Source organism: Ambystoma mexicanum, chromosome 4q (genome assembly GCF_040938575.1).
Source record: "Ambystoma mexicanum isolate Mex_15411 chromosome 4q, UKY_AmexF1_1, whole genome shotgun sequence".
Taxonomy (NCBI): Eukaryota; Metazoa; Chordata; class Amphibia; order Caudata; family Ambystomatidae; genus Ambystoma; species Ambystoma mexicanum.
In genome coordinates, this window is record NC_090928.1 from 1,260,561,632 (window position 1) to 1,260,579,990 (window position 18,359).

Here is an 18,359-nt window from a genome sequence, read left to right on the forward strand (position 1 = left end):
ACAATAACGGAACAGTCCTGCAGTTGCTAAAGCATGAAATCTCTCCACTCCGAAATAAAAATAAAATGGGTTTCCTTTTGCATTACCAACCCATTTTGGAATGATGGGGCAACTGAATCACAAAGAAGGTCAGGAAGCAATTCCCTGTTGACTGCTCTGATCAAAGAACAAATGTGTGCTGTGAGAGTGAAGCCAAATTAGCCAGACGAAGCAAGAAACTCTCAAAACACTTGAGGCTGACAACTCAACAATGATCACAAAGCCAGTTGCCACCCAACACCTTCATCTTTTCTTTAATGAAAACCCATTTAAACTGTATTAGTTCACCCTTCATTCGTTTGCATTGTCATTGAGCTCGTCACAACCTGTATCGAATGTTTGGTACCTGGGTGTTCTTTTCAGTTCTCACAACTCAAGTAAATGCAGTGGCAAAGAATGTACACTACCATTTGACCTACAGGAGATCCTCTACCTCACAGAATTGCACTGATCCATACAGTGATCACATCCTGACTGGAACAGGTACACACGGTTTTCCTGGACTTCCTTCTTCTTCCCTTCCTAAGATTCCAAAGGCACTGAGGATCCATTTTGTCCACATCTCTTTTATTTTATTCATATTTGTATAGCGCACAGCAGCCCTAAGGCATTGTGGCACTTGTTACAGAGAATGAACAATCTTAGTTACAGAGTTATACAGTTATACTTTGCATTTTATGACATTTACATTATGGTACACAATTTAAAAAATTACGTTACAGTATACAGTAGCAGTTGGAGGCAGTAGAAGCAGGAATGAGAGTGGCGTAGGATGGAAACAGGTTAGTTGAGGAAGGAGGTTTTGAGATTTTTGCAGAATGCATGGATGGAGGTTTCAGCTCTGAGCCGGACACCCGGAGACGGTGTTAAGGCCATTAGCACCCCGGGATACCAAAACGGCAACCCGGGGAGCTAAACAAAAGCGTCCTGTTGTACGAAGGAAAATCCTTTACCAACATTGCCGCCATCGAAAGGGAAGCAGGGTCCATATGGAGCCTCTCTTCTCTTTCCATGGTGGCCGTTTGCGCAGAGAGGCAGGTGCGGCAGCGGCAGCACTTGCCGCTGCAGCCGCAATAATGTAAGTTGTGGGTGGGGGATAAAACATTTTAAAAAGGTGACGGCTTGGAACGCAGGCTTACACCGACGGTTCAAGACCGCGTTCCTAGCAACCTGATTAGCTGGCTCCCCCCACCGAGTGCTAATGGACATGTCAGTCTTTGTTTAATAGATGTTCATTAGGACCTTTTCTATAACTGAAAACACACACTGCATAATGTTCTGTCCCGAATTTGACAGACGGTGAGTTACAAAATCAAGATTGTATTTTCGCCCCTTTCTCTCCAACCCTACTCTGAGTGTGAGCGATGCACTTTCTCGTCTATAGGACCAGTGTATAGGGAAAACCGGTCTAAATCCACTCAGTTAAAATGTATAATTTTCAGGGTTTCATTCAGCAAAGCCCAGCCAGACCATGTTAATGTGTGGGCTGTGTTAAGAGAAAATGGCTGGATAAGGATACAAATGTGGCAGAAGGGTTTCTACTTTGTAGCAGCAAGGGCCATTTTTGACATTATCATTTATTTTATTTTCAACATTGAATAAACCACTGGTCTGATCCTGAGTTGCATCAGAATGTTTTCTAATAATAAGGCCCTCCTTTCATGTCTGTCTAGCCCAATACGAGCCACACACTTTGGTGTCTTGCTCTCAGATGGTAGCAAACGTCTCGCTTCATAGACCTTAATGTCGGTTCATGATGTTTTTCTGTATTTTGACATAGGTTTGGGTGTTACTTGGGGCATCACCTCTTTGTCTCTTTTGTCTACAGACAAGCCCATCCTTGAGGAGCTGCTGCCCAAGGATAAATTGATGGTTTTGGAGAAGCTGCCCACCACCATGGCCCTGAAAGTGACAGCCAACCTGGTCAGCGATGAGGGCTACTGGAAGAGATGCTGCTTGAAGAAGTGGGAGATCTGCGATGTCTCCCAGTACGGAGGTTGCTGGAAAAGGCTCTACTTTGAGCGCTACCTAGAGAACCTCATAGAGCGCTTCATCCCCGATGTCACAGACATTGGTCCCATCCTGGAGGCCATTCCACTCTGCCAGGACTACGTAAAGAAGCTGGACCTCCAACAGCTCTTGCCACCAGTCAAGATGAACCTCAAAAAAGATGGAGAGGATGATTTGTCTGAGGCAGAGAGTGACATTGGCATAGAGCTTGCCTCAATTGACCACTTTGACTTTGGAGTGATTGCCAGCTCACTCCAATACCTCGAAGAACTGCACCTGGTCTATGGGGTGAAGGGCTGCGGCATGAACTTTGAATGGCACCTCTTTGAGTTCACCTCTCGGGACTGTTACTCTTTGGCTAGAGCACTGAAGATGTTCAAATCATTGAAGGTAATTTCTAATCGCTGCATGTCGTGGTTTGTGAACATTTGTAGATTTCATGAAAAGCAGTTCTTGGTGGTGGTTTCCACAGATGCATCTGTGTCTCCTTCGACTCACAAGGGAACTGACGGCCAGTAGAATTCCATACCACCATGCTACCATGTTACTCACTTTTCAGATATGGTAATAGTGTGACCGTTGCGACCCATGCAAGTAGCGCACTGTTCTATTGTTAATGTAGGATTGGAAACGAGATCATCGCGAAGTTCCATGTCACCATGCTAACTTGACTACATGGGAATGGACTGAACATAGAGTTCCAGGGCATCTCATGATCCCTATCTTAGATTTGGCAATTTTACATTGACTGATCCATGCATTCTGGCAGCAGCGATCCATGGCAAAGGTGTATACACTATGACATTTAGCTTTAACGAGGCAATATGTGCATTTTCAAGCAGAGCACTTTGTTGATTCCAAATCCACCATGTGATCGGCTAACAAAGTTCTGCACCTTCAGGGCACTGTGAAATTTCAGCTAGTTCTGCACCTTGAGGGCACTGTGAAAGTTCAACTTAAGCTAGAATGGTGGTGTAGTCAGAACTTTGCTACAGTGTCGGTTTGCATCATATACACGTGGGCCTAGGGCAAGAGTCCCCATAAACTATGTGAGAAATCTGTATTTAATTGGAGTGTTATTTTTGTGGGAATGACCGGTGCAAAGTTTGAATTTTTGTAGGCTATCCTCATTGCATTGCAAATATAAGAGGTCCCTATTACACAACTTGGTGGTACTCATTTCATCAATTGTGTAAGGACGAAAGGCAGGAAGGACCCTGCCAGAATTTGAACATATGCATGGACGTTCTACAAAGAGCATATATGTGAAAACCCCCATACTTCACTATCTCCAGTGTTCTATCACTGCATGCACCCCCTTTTTGTACAGCACTCCAATTCGTGTTATCTATGTGTGTGCTCTATACAATCTACACACACCTAAAGATCTATATACGTACATGGTTTCTCTTCGACTGCACAGCAGTAATCTGCATGCAAAACAACTGCGGAGTTATGTTATGTTGAGTTATACCGTGAACCGCTTCCATTTTTTTTGTTTCCAGACGCTCTCGTGTTTGTGAAAAGGAAAGTGAGGTTGGTTAGGGGAGAAACAGGGAAAAGACAGGCTTTGCGCTGAGCTGTGTAGAACTAGGAGCAACTGGCCTCTATGCAGGGTTGTTTGCTGGGTGTGTATTGTTGTGCACAACGGAGGCCTATTGTTGTGTTTGAGCCAGTTGGGGGGGCGACGGTGGTTTGTTAGTTGGTTTGAGAGGTGTGTGGTTTGGAGAGTTTTAGTTAAGTTGGTTATTTTTAGACGTCTGAGATTTGTTCGGTCAGTGTGTGGTGACTGAGGGGGGTTGAGTTGGACATTTTTGGTTTTGAGTTATCTAGTTGCGGGTAGCCACTGGGCACAGTGCAACTATGCGATTTGTCTTTGTTGAGGTACCCACCTTCTCACAAGCATGATGAGTGCATAGCTTCAGAACATGGTGTGGTAATGTCGGGCTTGTCTGGGTTAGAAAATAGGGTACTGGAAAGCTGATATTGCAGATGTATTGTTTGGGATATCCAGAAATGTTTCAATGCGTTTATCTTGACACACTCCATATAATGCCCAAGCCTCTGCGACTGGCTTGTGCATTGTATTAAAAATATATGGTGCACCCTTAGAAGGGTGATCAATATCTGGTTGTTGTAGGTCTGCTTATAACTGTTTCCGAAAAGTCATATGTCCTCAGTCGTCCGGATTTCTTTAGGAGTCGAGTTCCATAGTGTGGCTATGAGAATAGAGAAATCTGTTCCTCTGAATTTAGGTTTCTCAGAATAGCTTGTTTCTATGTGCAAGGCAGTGGTTGATCTCAGAGTTCTTCTTGGTTGGTGTTTGGTGACTTTTGATTGTAGGAATTCAACTCCCTGTCCGTGTAGCACTGTCCTCTCCGGTTTAGTCTGTGTCTTGTCACTGTGTTTTGGATGCGTTGTAATTTCATGGTGAGTTGGTCAGACATTCCTAGGTATAAGCTGTTTGTATTGTCTAGTCTCGATGATACCAGGAAGATAATCGTGAGGGTTTGGTGTGGGAAGTTTAGGTATGGGAGGATGGCTTTCATTAAGCATAGGACGTAGAAGCATGTTCTTACTGTAGCATTAACCAGAGATTCCAGGGGCAGACCACTGCCCAGAAGCATGCCACAGTTGACTTTTCAGGTTGTGTTCCCATTCCTTGGGGCCAGGCAGCGGTGTCCGTGTTTGGTTGCCGTTTCGTGCGGTGATCATTATTTCCGTTTCGTTGGATTTAGTTTCAGGTTATTATTGAGACGCATTGTCGGGGTCATTGTTAGTTGTCATCCTAAAGATAAGCTGTGTGACATCTGATGATACGACGCAGGCAGTACTTCTTGTTTTTGAGGTGAAAGAGGGTAGGTTGGTTCTCTCGGTTCCATCAGTGAAAAATAATATTAGCCTTTGTAGTGCAGAATTTTGAATGCCCAATTCTTCCAGTCTTTTGATTAAGGTTGTGTGTCTGATTGTGTCAAAAGCTGCTGATATGTATACGGGTGGTGTTGTCAGCATTACTAGTTAGGTCGTCCCATTTGGAATGGAATGCAGATTTGGTTCCTCTCCTGGGTCTAAATCCTGCTTGGGATTGGTCTAGCAGTCCACTGGTCTCGACAAGGTGGAGCATTTCTTTGTACAGATGGTTCTCCAGGATTTTCGTGCTTGATATCAGCCTGTAGTTGGTGGGTTTGCCTGTTTTTTTCTGCCTCATTTTTTATAAGTGGTTTAATATAGGCAGATTTCTATGTTTTTGGAAAACATCCAGTCTTCAGTGCTAGGCTCATTACGTTTTGGATATAGGGGTTGTTTTTTTATAGCCGAGTAGCTAGTTCTGCAGACAAACACTGCTCACTTTGTTCACCCCGCATTTACACTCTAAGTTCATAAATGTTTGCTGGAACCAAGCTCTCAAACCTATTCTGGATGTCCAGATATTGGGCCTCATTACAACTATGCCGGTCAGGAAACAACGGTGCCGGTAAGCTTACTGGCACCGTTGTTTCCAGACCGGCATATTACAGGTCTGCCTGCCGGAGTCACTGTGCCCGGCAGGTCTGACCCTGCCGGGCACAGCAGCCACGGTAGGCAGACCATCACGGAAGCACCGGCACTGTTAATAACGGTGCTAGTGCTTCCATGTTCTCCGTTCCCATAGACTCTATGGGAATGGGGAATTACAATTTACCGGCATCTGACCACCCAGACTGTGTAATCCCCTGGTGTTACCGGGAATCCAGGCACTAGTAAATCATTACGGGTCTGACGGCAACCTGCTGGTATCACCCGCATGGTTACCGCCAGACCCGTAATGAGGCCCATTGTCTGCAAAGATCATTTTACATTCCTGTAAATTTTAGAAATGCATTCCTAGGGGGGTGCTGTTGTGGACAAGATGGCCGCGTCCATGTAGTACGTCAACGCCATGGGCCGACCCGGATGAAACCTCCCTTCTCCGGCACTCATATTAACTGAGCAGTAACCCCAGCACCCGGTGCAGCCTGCGGTCCTTCTTCCGACCCGGATCAGTCGCCGGAGAGCGTGTATCAAGCATTCCACCTGGTGCTGTGATGAGGGACAGTGTCTCTGCGTGCTCCAGTGTGGAGGAGGAGCCGTGAAGGACTGACTTCGCCACGAAGCCCGCTTCCCTGCTGGGGCCGGAATTGTGCATATCAACATGAAGAGCAACTGGGGGTTGGGGTCGGGCACCTGAAGTGGAAAAAAAAGACATGTATTGCTACATGCCAGCCCTCGGTGAACTCCAAAGGGAATTAGATCCCGAATGTATTAGTGTGGTAAGTTAGTAGGGTTCCAAATGAGCCCTGCTACTTGCGGTTATAGATTTGTATGTCGTACAGTTTCTTATTTTAGGGAGTTAGAGTACTGAAGTCTAGGGGGGTTAATGGCCACTCCCAGACTTGATGATAGTTTTACCAAATGTTAATGTATATCGTCCTTATGCACGTTTCAGTTTAGTAATTTAGAATTTCTCAAATCAACACATTTTTTTCCAATGCTGTCAATGAAACGAATTTTGTGACACAAACTTTTATGAAAGGAAAAAATACCATCTATGGGTTATTTTAATCCATTAGATTACTATATTCTTTGTGAATGTTTTTCAAACAAGAAGGAAAAAGTAAAGTAAGTCAAAATCACAGACTTTACCTTGCAGAACTTCCATCTAGGACATAAAAGTCGCCTTTCTTCGGCTCAGAAACAATGTAGAGTCCTGTATCAACAGGAAGTTCATTATAGGCATAAACGTAAAGAGTTCTCTTTCCACACTTGGCATATATTTACACTGTCTACTTTTGAAGTAAGAAATAAGAAAATACAGTTCTTTTGTTGAAAATCACCAATCCCAAATAGCACCAATTTTTTTTATGTGTTGCCAACGCGTTTCGGACTATACAACGGTCCATCTTCAGGGCAAATGATACTACTGGTTCCAGAATGTAGGTATCTATATGTCCACACCTTCAATCCCTAAAGCAGAATGTAGAAAATAGCTAGCTATTATTGCTGTTTTTCAAACTTAACGTTAAAAATTAAAATTTAGATAATTCCACATGACCCACCTCGTATTTGTACTGGTGGGATCTCTACTTCTAGTCTTTGGGCACACCCTTGTATTCGATTGTAACTGCGCACGTACACACTGCTGTGTGACAATCTCCACCTCAAGCAGAACCACTCGGAAACCAGACAGGAAGAAGTGTAGATTTAGTTGCTACTTTTAGGAGAATTTAGGCACTCAACATAGCACCCGGTGACTTGTATCTTGTATTAACACTTGTGTCTATGGATGTCCAAAGTCATCCATTTCACCGTACTTAGTAAATAAATCACCTGTGTCCAGCGTGTCAAATAGTGAAATTAATCTTATATAATCTTATATGATCTCATAAGAAAGAGTATCAGGTGGATAAGCTTAAGAAGTTAAAGTGAACCAGTAAATAAAACACATGACTGTGAAGCAGTTATGCAACAACTTTTTCTGCTGTTGCAGCTGAAACTCCTCTGCAGTCGGAGCTAAGAGACAGTTAAAAGGATGTCTCTTACCTCTACACGAGAGACAAGCACGACTGGCAAAACTTCTGCCGTCCAGCATGAGAGTAATCCACTCCAGCCCATGTGTTGTGATTTTACGTTGCTTACGTCCATTCGCGCATGCACAAGGCGAGCAGCGCGGACCCTGGGATCGGGCCGATACTCACCCGCGCATGCACGAGTTGAGTAGCGCAGACCCTGGGCTCGGGCCGCTGCTCTCCCGTGCATGCGCATATGCATTGACTGAAGTTCCAATTTAGGAAGGAGGTGTATCTTTAACACGCATGCGTATATCTTTCTGTTGGCCTCTTCGACTGTAAATGCAGATCAGTACAATACTGATGATCTATCCACGGGTGGATATGAGAAAAAATGGGTATTTATACAGGAACATGCAGATGAGTATAATACTGCATTTGATATGGGTATAGTTTATTCATGGATAAAAACGACTATGCATGTAAGAACATATTGCTGGTCCCCTTTATATAGGTAACAAACCTTAAAGTGTCATGATAAGCAACCATTAATAGAGGATACCCTCTCACCCTATATGCAATCAAATGAGTAGGGGGCAGGTATGCCTCATTCTGTGTTGGTTATGGTGGGTCCCTATTCATAGCGGGGATTTATGTTACATAAGTAATAAGTTATTAGTAACAAATCAAACTTTTTAATTTAAAGTGTTTAATATTTCAAACTGAATGTATTAGTGGCTCCCTCCTCTTCTCATATTTGTTGGGCACCTGAAGACCTGTATTTCTCCTGTATTGACCCGGACACCATCACCTTTGCTGGGTCTCTCCGACACGGCGAGTCAGCACTGCTGCCCATACCCCAGTAGGGAATGGCCCTTTCTTCAAGCCCCTGACCAAGGGGGTTGTGTGCGGTGCAGCGTGAGTGGAGGCGCTCTATGGCCAAAGCCTGGTCTCCCCCATCACTGTCTCCCTTAGCATCTGGCGCCTGTGAGGCAGAGGCCTTGAGCACTTTACGTGCTTGCTTGCTGTGCAGTGCGAGCAGGACCGCGGGTGTGCCCCCTGCTGAGTGTGCCCTACCACCACTCACCCAGTTTTTCTGGGGCAGCATCTGGGGGATCCCAGTGACTCTTCTGTCCTGTTGTTACTTCGTGGAATCCGGCGTATTGAGGCTGGGACAGAGTGCCCTACAGTGACATATCTGCTTTCGAAGGTGTGAGTGCAGTGGTGCTGGGGTAGGACCCCTGGGAAACATGTAGGCAGCGTTGTTGGGACCAGTTGACATGGCCTGTCTGCCAATAACTAAGTGGTGTCAGACATTAGATATCCAGGGTGAAAGATTGGCACCTCGCATTGCACTGATGCAGCCCTACACCCCTGACACCTTATACTGCGTAAGTGCTTTATTGAAATCCGGAGGGCCTCCCATACCCTACTCTACAACCATTTTACAGCCTGGAGGTAAGTTCCACTACACATGACCTCACACAAGGCAGGAATTCACAGATCGGCCGCCACGCAGAATTTCCTGACTACTAATCCAGTGCAGAGGTCTGCTTGGGGCCGATCGAGAAGAGGGAGCTTAACCCATACCCCTGTGCAGCATGACCAAGGGAAGCGCTAAAAATCAATGCTCCATGAGCCAGTATACTAAATCTACCACTAAACAACTGCCCGTTGGCAGATCGTCCACAGTCATGGAACCCGAAGCAGCGCCAATGGAGTTTACTGAATCTCAGCGAATGATGGCTTGCATGCAGGAAGGATTTGCCAAGGTTCATAGTAAGCTAGACGATATGATTACTACCATAGACTCCATCAGAACACAGATAGACAACACCGATCAACGCCTGGCTGAGGCGGAAACTAGAGTAGGCACAGTGGAGGATGATATGTCTACGATGAGAAATGAACTTGTTACTCTATCCAGGCACGTACTCCAAGTCGAAAGGAAGAATGTGGATTTGGAGTTGCGCTCACGACGTAATAACATTCGAGTCATAGGAGTACCCGAGAGTTGCTCTGAAAGGGACCTGGAGCAGTGGATAGAGAGTACCTTACTACCACTCCTGGGAAACCCTGTATTGTCTCCGCAATTCGCAATTGAGCGGGCACACATATCCCTGGCTCCCAAACCCAAATGCACCTACGAGACCAATTATCGCTTGGGTTCTTAACTACCGTGACTGCAACATGATCCTCTGTGCAGCCCGCGAACTGGGAAATTTGATGCTGGGGTCCAAAAGAATACATGTCTACCCTGACTTTACAATGGCTGTCCAACAAGAGAGGAAATCCTTTGTGGCGGTCAAGAAGCGGCTATGAGACCACAATAGTACGCAATGCTGTTCCCCAGCAAGCTTCGCATTGAATGGAACAACAAGACCTTCTTTGACATGCTACCTGACGAGGCCATGACGTTTCTGGATAACACGCTTCCGCTATCCTGACCCTACAGGTGTGCCCCCTGAGGCTTATCTGGTCGTAGGCACCCTAACTGCTCTGGCCAGCCTGCTCTTGTGAACTATTGTGCACCCAGTGGAGCGCTCGTAGTGCCGAAGTGATATAGCCTACTATGCTGTTGCGAATAGTAGCCCTCACATTTGCAAACTGACATATAATTGAGAATGCGTTGCCCACTGTCTGGGAGGTTCAGTGAGAAGTATGTGTACACTTATCCTCTTTATCTGTATCTAAGTCTGGTGCTGGCCCAGGTGTCCCCATGCTTCAGCTCCCCCATGCAATGTTGCGTTTACAGTTTGGGGTGTTTTCTGGGGGGTACCATCTCTCTAGTTCCGGGGATGATGCGTGTGGGAGGGTGTTACATTTGTTTAAAAAACACTTGATACACACACCACCTACAATGGGGACACTTGGAAGTACAATCAGGGCCGGAATCGCTCCAGGAGGACCTGATCTACACACTAATCGATGCACTATGGTTCACCCCACAGCCAAATGGGAGACATAACCTGCCACATAACCTGCCTTAGCTGGAATGTCCGGTGCATGGGGAAACTTAACAAGCGGCGTAAGATACAATTATACATTGAAAGACACGAAGTCCAGATAATATATTTACAGGAAACCCACGCTTTGGTAGCAACATGCAATGGATTCGCAAAAGATTGGGAGGGGGTCAGTTTCTACACTACATACTCTTCGCAAGCTAGAGGGGTCATGACCATGATACACAGGTCTTTCCAATTTCAATGCAAACATGCCAGGGCTGTCCCCCTGGGCAGATATGTTTTAGTGTATGGAGCCCTTGCAGGTAAAGAAATACTGCTGCCTAATGTTTATGGCCCTAACATAGATGACCCCCAATTTTTGACATAAATCCTGGAGGAACTGGCCCAATACCCTTTAATCCCTATACTTTGGGTGGGGGCCTTTAACACTATACTAGTTTTGAAACAGGGCAGATCATTGCATGTCCATAGAGCACCTACTCGAGCAGCTTCCGTGATTAACAAGGGCATGCATAATCTGGGGCTGGTAGATGCATGGAGGGTACTTCACAACAATGAACGCTCCGGCGCCTTTTATGACTCTCTCCCGTATTGACATGTGGCTTATCGCTGACACGTTACTAGGGGGAGTCAAAGATGCTAGCATACTACCTCGTACCTATTCTGATCATTCCCCAATCACCCTATCCTTGGAGTTGCCATCGCATACTAGGCGGCAGCATGGATGAGCATGTGCAGTTATTTTTTTATAAAAACTTGGGCTCTGTATCATTGTCCGGTGTGTGCTCTGTGAAGCCTTTAGGCATATATTCGGGGAATAGGGATGGGAGTTCAGCGTCCTGAAAAACACCCATCGTAACATAGTTGAAAGCAAAAATAAGTTGCAGGGATTGGAATCTGAACTAGCTAATAGCCGTACTAGTACGGATCAAAGAAGCCCTGGACCCTGGACACACGCTGATCGAGAGGTAACATTTTCAGATTCCCTGATGGCCGCTAGAAGATATAGGGAAGGGAACAGACCAAGCAGACGGCTTGCCCGTATGGCAAGGCATGAGGCTGGCTTCCGGTGAATCCCCTTATAATGAACACCTTGGGGATATCAGTTCACACTCCTGCTGCGATTAACAGGTTATTTGCTGGGTTTTATAAGGAGTTATATGCTAATAAGGACACCTGCGCACAGGTCGAAATCGATACATTCCTTGATGCCCTCCCACTTAGTCAGATATGGACCTTCCATCTCTGTCTCGCACCTCACTCAGGCGATAGACCGTCTGCCTGCCGGGACAGCCCCAGGCACTGATGGTCTTTCTGCTGATTTTTACAAGTGTTACAAAGGAACCCTTGCTCCATACCTCCTGCAGGTCTGGCAAGAATCCCTCATATCCTCAATACTCCCCGACAATATGCACAATGAAGTTATCAGGGTTTTGCTGAAACCTGATAAACCGGCTCACCAATGAGGATCCTATCGGCCCCTGTCATTAATTAACACAGATGTGAAGGTGTTTGCGAAAATTCTGGCTACCCGACTGATGCCCGACAAGTTACAAACCGAGAACTTGAAGTGAAGGGGACAGAGAGAAAGAGTTTGGGAACGATCAGCAAGAAAGGAGCCAAACCAGTCCAGGATCGCCTCGGACAGTCTGCAAAGCAAAATGGCATGATCTATGATGTCAAAGGCGGCCAACAGATCACGAGAATCTACACGCCTCCGCCACCGAGATCCTCCAGCCTTTCCAGATCGTCCATGACCGACAAGAAAATCGACTCAGTACCTCGACCTGGCCTGAAACCTGACTGGAATGGATTTAAAAAAGAGGAGTTTTCTAGGAAGGAACTTAACATAGGTGTGATCAAGGATTCCAACAGCTTCCTCAGGTACGAGAGCAGAGAAATAGGACAGTAGTTTGAGGGACGCAGAGGATCAAGTGTAACCTCTTTCAAAAGAGGGATCACCAAAGCGTGTTTAAGTGACAGGGATCGAACGGGAAAGAAAATGAGTGATTTACAGATGCCGTAACCAAAGGTACAATGTCATTATCATTAGTTTCAAGATAGAAAGAGGAATAGGATCCAAAGGGGACATGGATTTAAGTTTGAGTGTTACCCAAATTATATCATCTGCCCACAGGAGATGTAACGTCTTGTACCATTCTAGTCTGCCAACACGCAGCCTCCTGCTCATGACAGTCTCCCCAAACGAACAGCAAGGCTTGGAGCTGTTTTCTGGCCTTTTGCATTTCAATGGCCCTCATTTTAAAAGTGTCTCTTTGCACCCTTATGAACTCTCTCTATACAGGAACAAAAACCTTGCTCTTTTTTTCCTGGTAGACTTTGACATCAATACCAAATCAGATTTCTTTCGCATTCCTCTGCACAATCTTATTAATCTGCACACCTCCCTGATTCTTATGGGTCAAGCCGACAGTGGTACTTTCACAATGCATAAACAACCTGCCATGCATCTCACTGACGTTGCCTTTTAACGACGAATAGCCTTTTAATGATGCACTTGTCATAAATCAAAAACAGAAAGCTAGATCCCGACCAAGCCCCCATTTATGTGGGGTATATTTATCAGGCAACAATTAATGCAGGGAGTTTGTTTCTCCCCCCAATCAAATCACCACACCAATGTACCTGTTATAATGCAATCAAGCCCTGCCTATGAACTTTATCATACCACGTAGATCCTTCACCCCTGTGCACTAGATAAGCCAAGAACCAGGCCGGTGTGAAGAACAAATATATATGTATTAATTAATATGTCAAATTAATATTTGCACAAATCACAAGACACGCCACCTCTCCATGGCCCAACTGCTTTTCTCTCCTAACAATTCACTTTTTGCACAAATTGGAAACACCAGTTGGTTTAGAATTCCACAGATTACATACTCATTAACCGCACAACATGTACAGTTTCCTTCTTTGGTTATTTCCACCCTGGTTAAATAGAAACACAGGTCTATATAATACTTCAGATACTTGGGTCACTCACAAACTACTCTTAATGTGCAGAATTGTGCAGCTGCCTGGACATGACAAAACAATGTAATTTCACCAGATACTTTACATGGGGTTTACTTTATAACATGTAACACTGTGAAACCTGACTCGATCATACACTTGGCAATACACTTTACCTGAAGTTTTATTTAAATAACATGCAAAACCTTTCGAGGGGATTGGATCCTCCGACGTATTCCATATCTATGAAAGGTAATCACCACAGCTGTGCTGCTTTGGAAAATGTTCGGCGTCTGCGTCCTGCTTCGATGACGTCGATACGCTGTCCTCGAGGGCCTCCGTCGAGCCGACGTCACCGGATGTTATAAGTAGGACGCACGACGCACGTAGCCTCAGTTCTGTTTTTTCCGCGAACGTGTTCGCTTCGGAGATCTCGGCGCGCCTCGGTTCTTCTGAGTTGTTCTATCGGTTCTTCGAACCAGTTTGTTTGTGAAGATTTTCATGATGTCTTCGTCTTCTTCTACCCCGCGGCCGGGTTTCAAGAAGTGTCGGGACTGCGGTTCCAAGATGTCGCTGACGGTCCCGCACGACGCCTGTCTCTGGTGCCTCGGTGAGGACCACGCCACAAACGATTGTGATGATTGCCAGTCGTTAACTTCGAAGGCCTTGTGGGAGAGTAAGGAGAAGCTTTCTGTCGGTAAGGTGTCCAAGCCCCGGAAGTCGAAATCCACTGGACATTCAACTGACGATTCGAGGGGCGACTCTCCGCATTGTCGGTGTAAGTCCAGGGGGTCTCGATCCCGGAGTGGGTCCCGCCATTCCTCTGCCTCTTCGAGGCACTCACGGAAGCGCCGTCATCGGTCGCCTTCCCTGTCCTCTTCCGAGGACTCTGCCCGTTGGCGGGTTGCTTGTCCCACCAAGCATTCCACTTCTGCGGAATGGGATTCATTCCGTAAGGAGATGATGGCGATTTTTCAGTCGCAGGGCTCCGTTCCGTCCGTGCCGTCGAAAGACGCCGGCAGGGAAGGTGCTAGAGACACTGTTCGCACGCCTTCGGGCTCGAGCGGTCATCGCGATCACCGGGATCCTTCGAGGTCCTGGTTGGACAAGGTGGATCGCTCTAGCCATGCCCGCTCCTGGTCCCGGTGCTCGACGCCATCGAGATCGTCGGAGCCTGTGAGGTCTTCGAAGAAGACGTCGATGCCTTCCGCTCCGAGACCATCGAAGGACTCTCTCGAGGCGCCGCCTCCGAGGAAGCCATCGACGCCATTGGCGCCGAGGATGTCGAAGGACACGCTCGGGACTCTGCCCTCGAGGCCTGTGTCGAAGCCATCAGCGCCACGCTCGACGTCGATACCGATTCCGTAGACGTCTTTCGAGGAGGATTTCTCGGATGTGCCCCAGAGACCGGTGGAAACCCAGAGGAAGGCTCTGGCCAAGTCCAAACACGTGCCCTCATCCATGGATTTATTCCAGCCTCTTGACTATATTTCTGAGGTGGATGAAGGGTCTGATGATGTTATGGTTCCTGAGGAGGTTCCTGATGACCTATTATCTGGTCATAGCCAGTTAGAAGACTAGCATCAGTCTTTGCACAACGCCAATGGTCTGGACACCTCCCCGGAGTTGAGTTTGGCAGGCCTGAGCCGGGTAAGCATGCTGAATCCTCATACCTGCGCCTCATGTCGAGAGTCATGGAATACTTGGGGTGGTCTGCGTCACCAGGAGATTTTCTGCAGGATGACCTGACAGACATCTTGGACCAAGGTCCACCAACTGACCCGGTACTGCCATTCAACATGGCCCTGCAAAGAAGGGTGGCTGCGGCTTCGACTGCTCCGGAGAGTCTCCCGGCAGTGGGCAAGTCTTTGCCAAAAAAATATCGTCCTGCCAGTAGCGACCCCAGCTACTTGACTACGGACCCCACTCCGGAGAGTTTGGTGGTGCAGGGGGCTCTGGCAAAACAGGCGTCGTACCCTACCATCCCTCCTGATAGGGACGACAAACGTTTTGATGACTGGGCGAAGAAAGTGTTTTCTTCACGGGGTATGGCTTTACAGGCAGCCAACTCCGTGTGTGCCTTAGCACGTTTCACTCATACTCTGTGGAATTGTGTCTCTTTGGCGGCTGGCAATATTCCCAAAGGGGAGGAACGGGATGGCTTTCTTGCACTTGTTCAGGATGGCAAGGATGCGATGTGTGAATCCGTTCAGTCGGGTCTGGACGTGGCAGATTGTGTCAGCCGGTCCATGGCAGCGAGCACCGTAATGCGCAGATTTGCGTGGTTGTGGAAGTAGGGTTTTGCTCCTGATGTGCAAGCCCAGCTTCTCAACATGCCCTTTGATGGTGAACATCTTTTTGGCAGCAAGGCTGATGAGAGTCTTGAGAGGTTGCAGACCTCCAAAGCTGCAGCGAAGTCGTTGAGCGCTGCAGTTCGCCAACCTCCGCCTTTTTGTCCTAGGGGACAGCAATGGAGGGGAGGTTCCTTTCGGTACTACTCTTCCTTTGGTAGATCGAGAGGGGCTGCAAGTCAAAGGGGCCACCGTAGGAGTGCCAGAGGTGGAAAACAAGGTACTCGAGGTGCCAGAGCCGCTCGGGCAGTTGCATCTTTACCCTCAGGCACTGCTGCAGCCGCTTCAGCTCAGTCATGAGGACATGTCCCATGGTTCGCCGGTTGGGGGAAGGCTGGCGCAGCATCTTGTAGAATGGCGTGCCATTACTTAAGATGTGTGGGTTCTGGAGATCATAGCCCACGGCTACTGTCTTCTTTCCGGCAGAGGCCTCATGACAATCCACCAGGAAATCTCTCTTTGAAGAGTCTGGATCTGCTCCTTGCACAGGAAATCAAATCCCTGCTGGAGAAAGGCGCCATAGAACTGGTGCCTGTAGCAGAGAGGAATGAGGGATGGTATTCCCCTTATTTTTTGATTTCGAAGAAAGACGGGGGGATTGAGAACCACCATGGACTCGCGTGGTTTGAACAAGCTCCTCGGGAAGAACAAGTTCAAGATGGTTACTCTCTCTCAAGTCCTCCAGGCCCTTCAACTTCAGGACCGGTTGGTGTCTCTCGACCTCGAGGACACTTACTTTCATGTGCCGATCCATCCCAAGCACTAGAAGTACCTAAGGTTCGCGGTTGGCGACTCGCACTTTCAGTTTCGGGTCCTGCCGTTCGGATTGACCTCCGGCCCGAGGGTTTTTACCAAGCTCATGGTGGTGGTGGCAGTGTATCTCAGGAAAGGGGGATTCACGTCTACCCCTACCTGGACGATTGGTTGATCAGGGTGCGCTCTCCCGAGCAAGTCCTGGATCATCTTGTCAGTCACCTGCCACTCCCTTCACAGGCTGGGCTTCTCCCTCAACTTAAAGAAGTCCCACTTGACGCCAACTCAGCGGCTCCAGTACATCGGAGCAGTGCTTGACACATCCCTGGGGCAGTGTTTCCCTCCCCAGGTGAGGGCTCATCACATTCTGCAGATGGTGCACAAGTTTCAACATGCCCAGAGTCTCCTGGCGTTCGAGTTCTTGAGGTTGCTCGGCCACATGGCATCCTGCATTCTTCTGGTGCCAGAGACCAGGTTGCGGATGAGATCTCTGCAATGGGCTCTCAAGAGTCACAGTCCCCCGGCAGGATGTCGGACACCGTTCAGGTGCCGCCCTCGGTCACCCAGGACTTTCTGTGCTGGGCCGTCAAAGGCAATCTGATGAGGGGGGGCTCCATTTTGGCTACCCTGCCCGGAGGTGACGATCGTGACGGACGCATCTCTCACAGGATGGGGAACTCATGCCAACGAGTTGACAGTCAGCAATCGTTGGTCTCTGTCGGAGTCCAGACTCCATATAAATCTGTTGGAGCTGAGGGCCGTCAGGCTTGCCCTGAAGGCTTTTCTGCCGACTGTGCGAGGGAAGAATGTCCTGATTCTGACGGACAACACAGTGGCCATGCACTACCTCAACAAAACGGGGAAGGCAGGGTCACTTCCTCTGTGCAGGGAGGCGATGCAGCTCTGGTTCTGGGCCATCCAGCGGGAAATTTCGATCTCGTCAGTTCATCTGGCCGGAGACGAAAACGAGACGGTGGATGCTCTGAGCAGGCAGAGCGCGATCTCTCACGAGTGGCCGCTGGCTCAGGAGATTCTCCTGGAGATCTTTGCCCTTTGGGCGACCCCACAAGTGGATCTCTTCGCCTCCAATGTCAACCGGAAGTGCGAAAGGTTTTGCTCACAGGAATTTCCTCCAAGAGGAGCCTTAGGGGACGCGTTTGTGGTGGAGTGGTCCTTCCCACTACTGTACGCGTTTCCTCCAGTCCCCGTCATCCCGCAAGTGCTGCGGAGGTTACGGAGGTTCGGTTCCCGGATGATCCTCATTGCTCCGGCATGGGCCCGGAGAACATGGTACCCGGACCTTCTCGACATGTCCATCTGCCCTCCACGCCGTCTTCCCTACCGAGACAATCTGCTCTCACGGGAGGGGGGTCTGGTTCTCGAACCAGAGGTCATATCCCTAACCTTCACGCTTGGCTTCTGAAAGGTTGAGGTATAAGGATGGGTCCTCCCTGAAGACGTGATGGAGGTGTTGCTTTCGGCCAGACGGCCTGCAACAAAGTCCCTGTACCGTTGCCGTTGGAGAAAGTTCTGCGACTGGTGCATGGTTAAGAATGTGGATCCTTTTTCATGTGACATTCCTGTGGTTCTGTCTTTTTAGCTTTCTTTAGCCCACAAGGGCCTGCAAGTGGGTACCATTAAAGGCTACCTGGCGGCGCTGTCCATATTTAAGCGCTTGTCTGAGGAGTGTTCTTATTTCAAATTTCCTTTAATTTCTCAGTTTCTGAAAGGGCTCA

The 18,359-nt window shown here is 47.8% G+C and overlaps 1 protein-coding gene across 1 annotated transcript in view; it reads left to right on the forward strand.

Annotated features, from left to right (window-relative positions):
* TCTE1 (t-complex-associated-testis-expressed 1) overlaps positions 1–18,359 on the forward strand; it is a 271,125-nt gene that overhangs the window by 147,319 nt on the left and 105,447 nt on the right. The window contains exon 3 of the mRNA XM_069608866.1: positions 1,868–2,439. Coding sequence (XP_069464967.1) covers positions 1,868–2,439 — 572 coding nt within the window. The remainder of the gene's footprint in view (positions 1–1,867; positions 2,440–18,359) is intronic.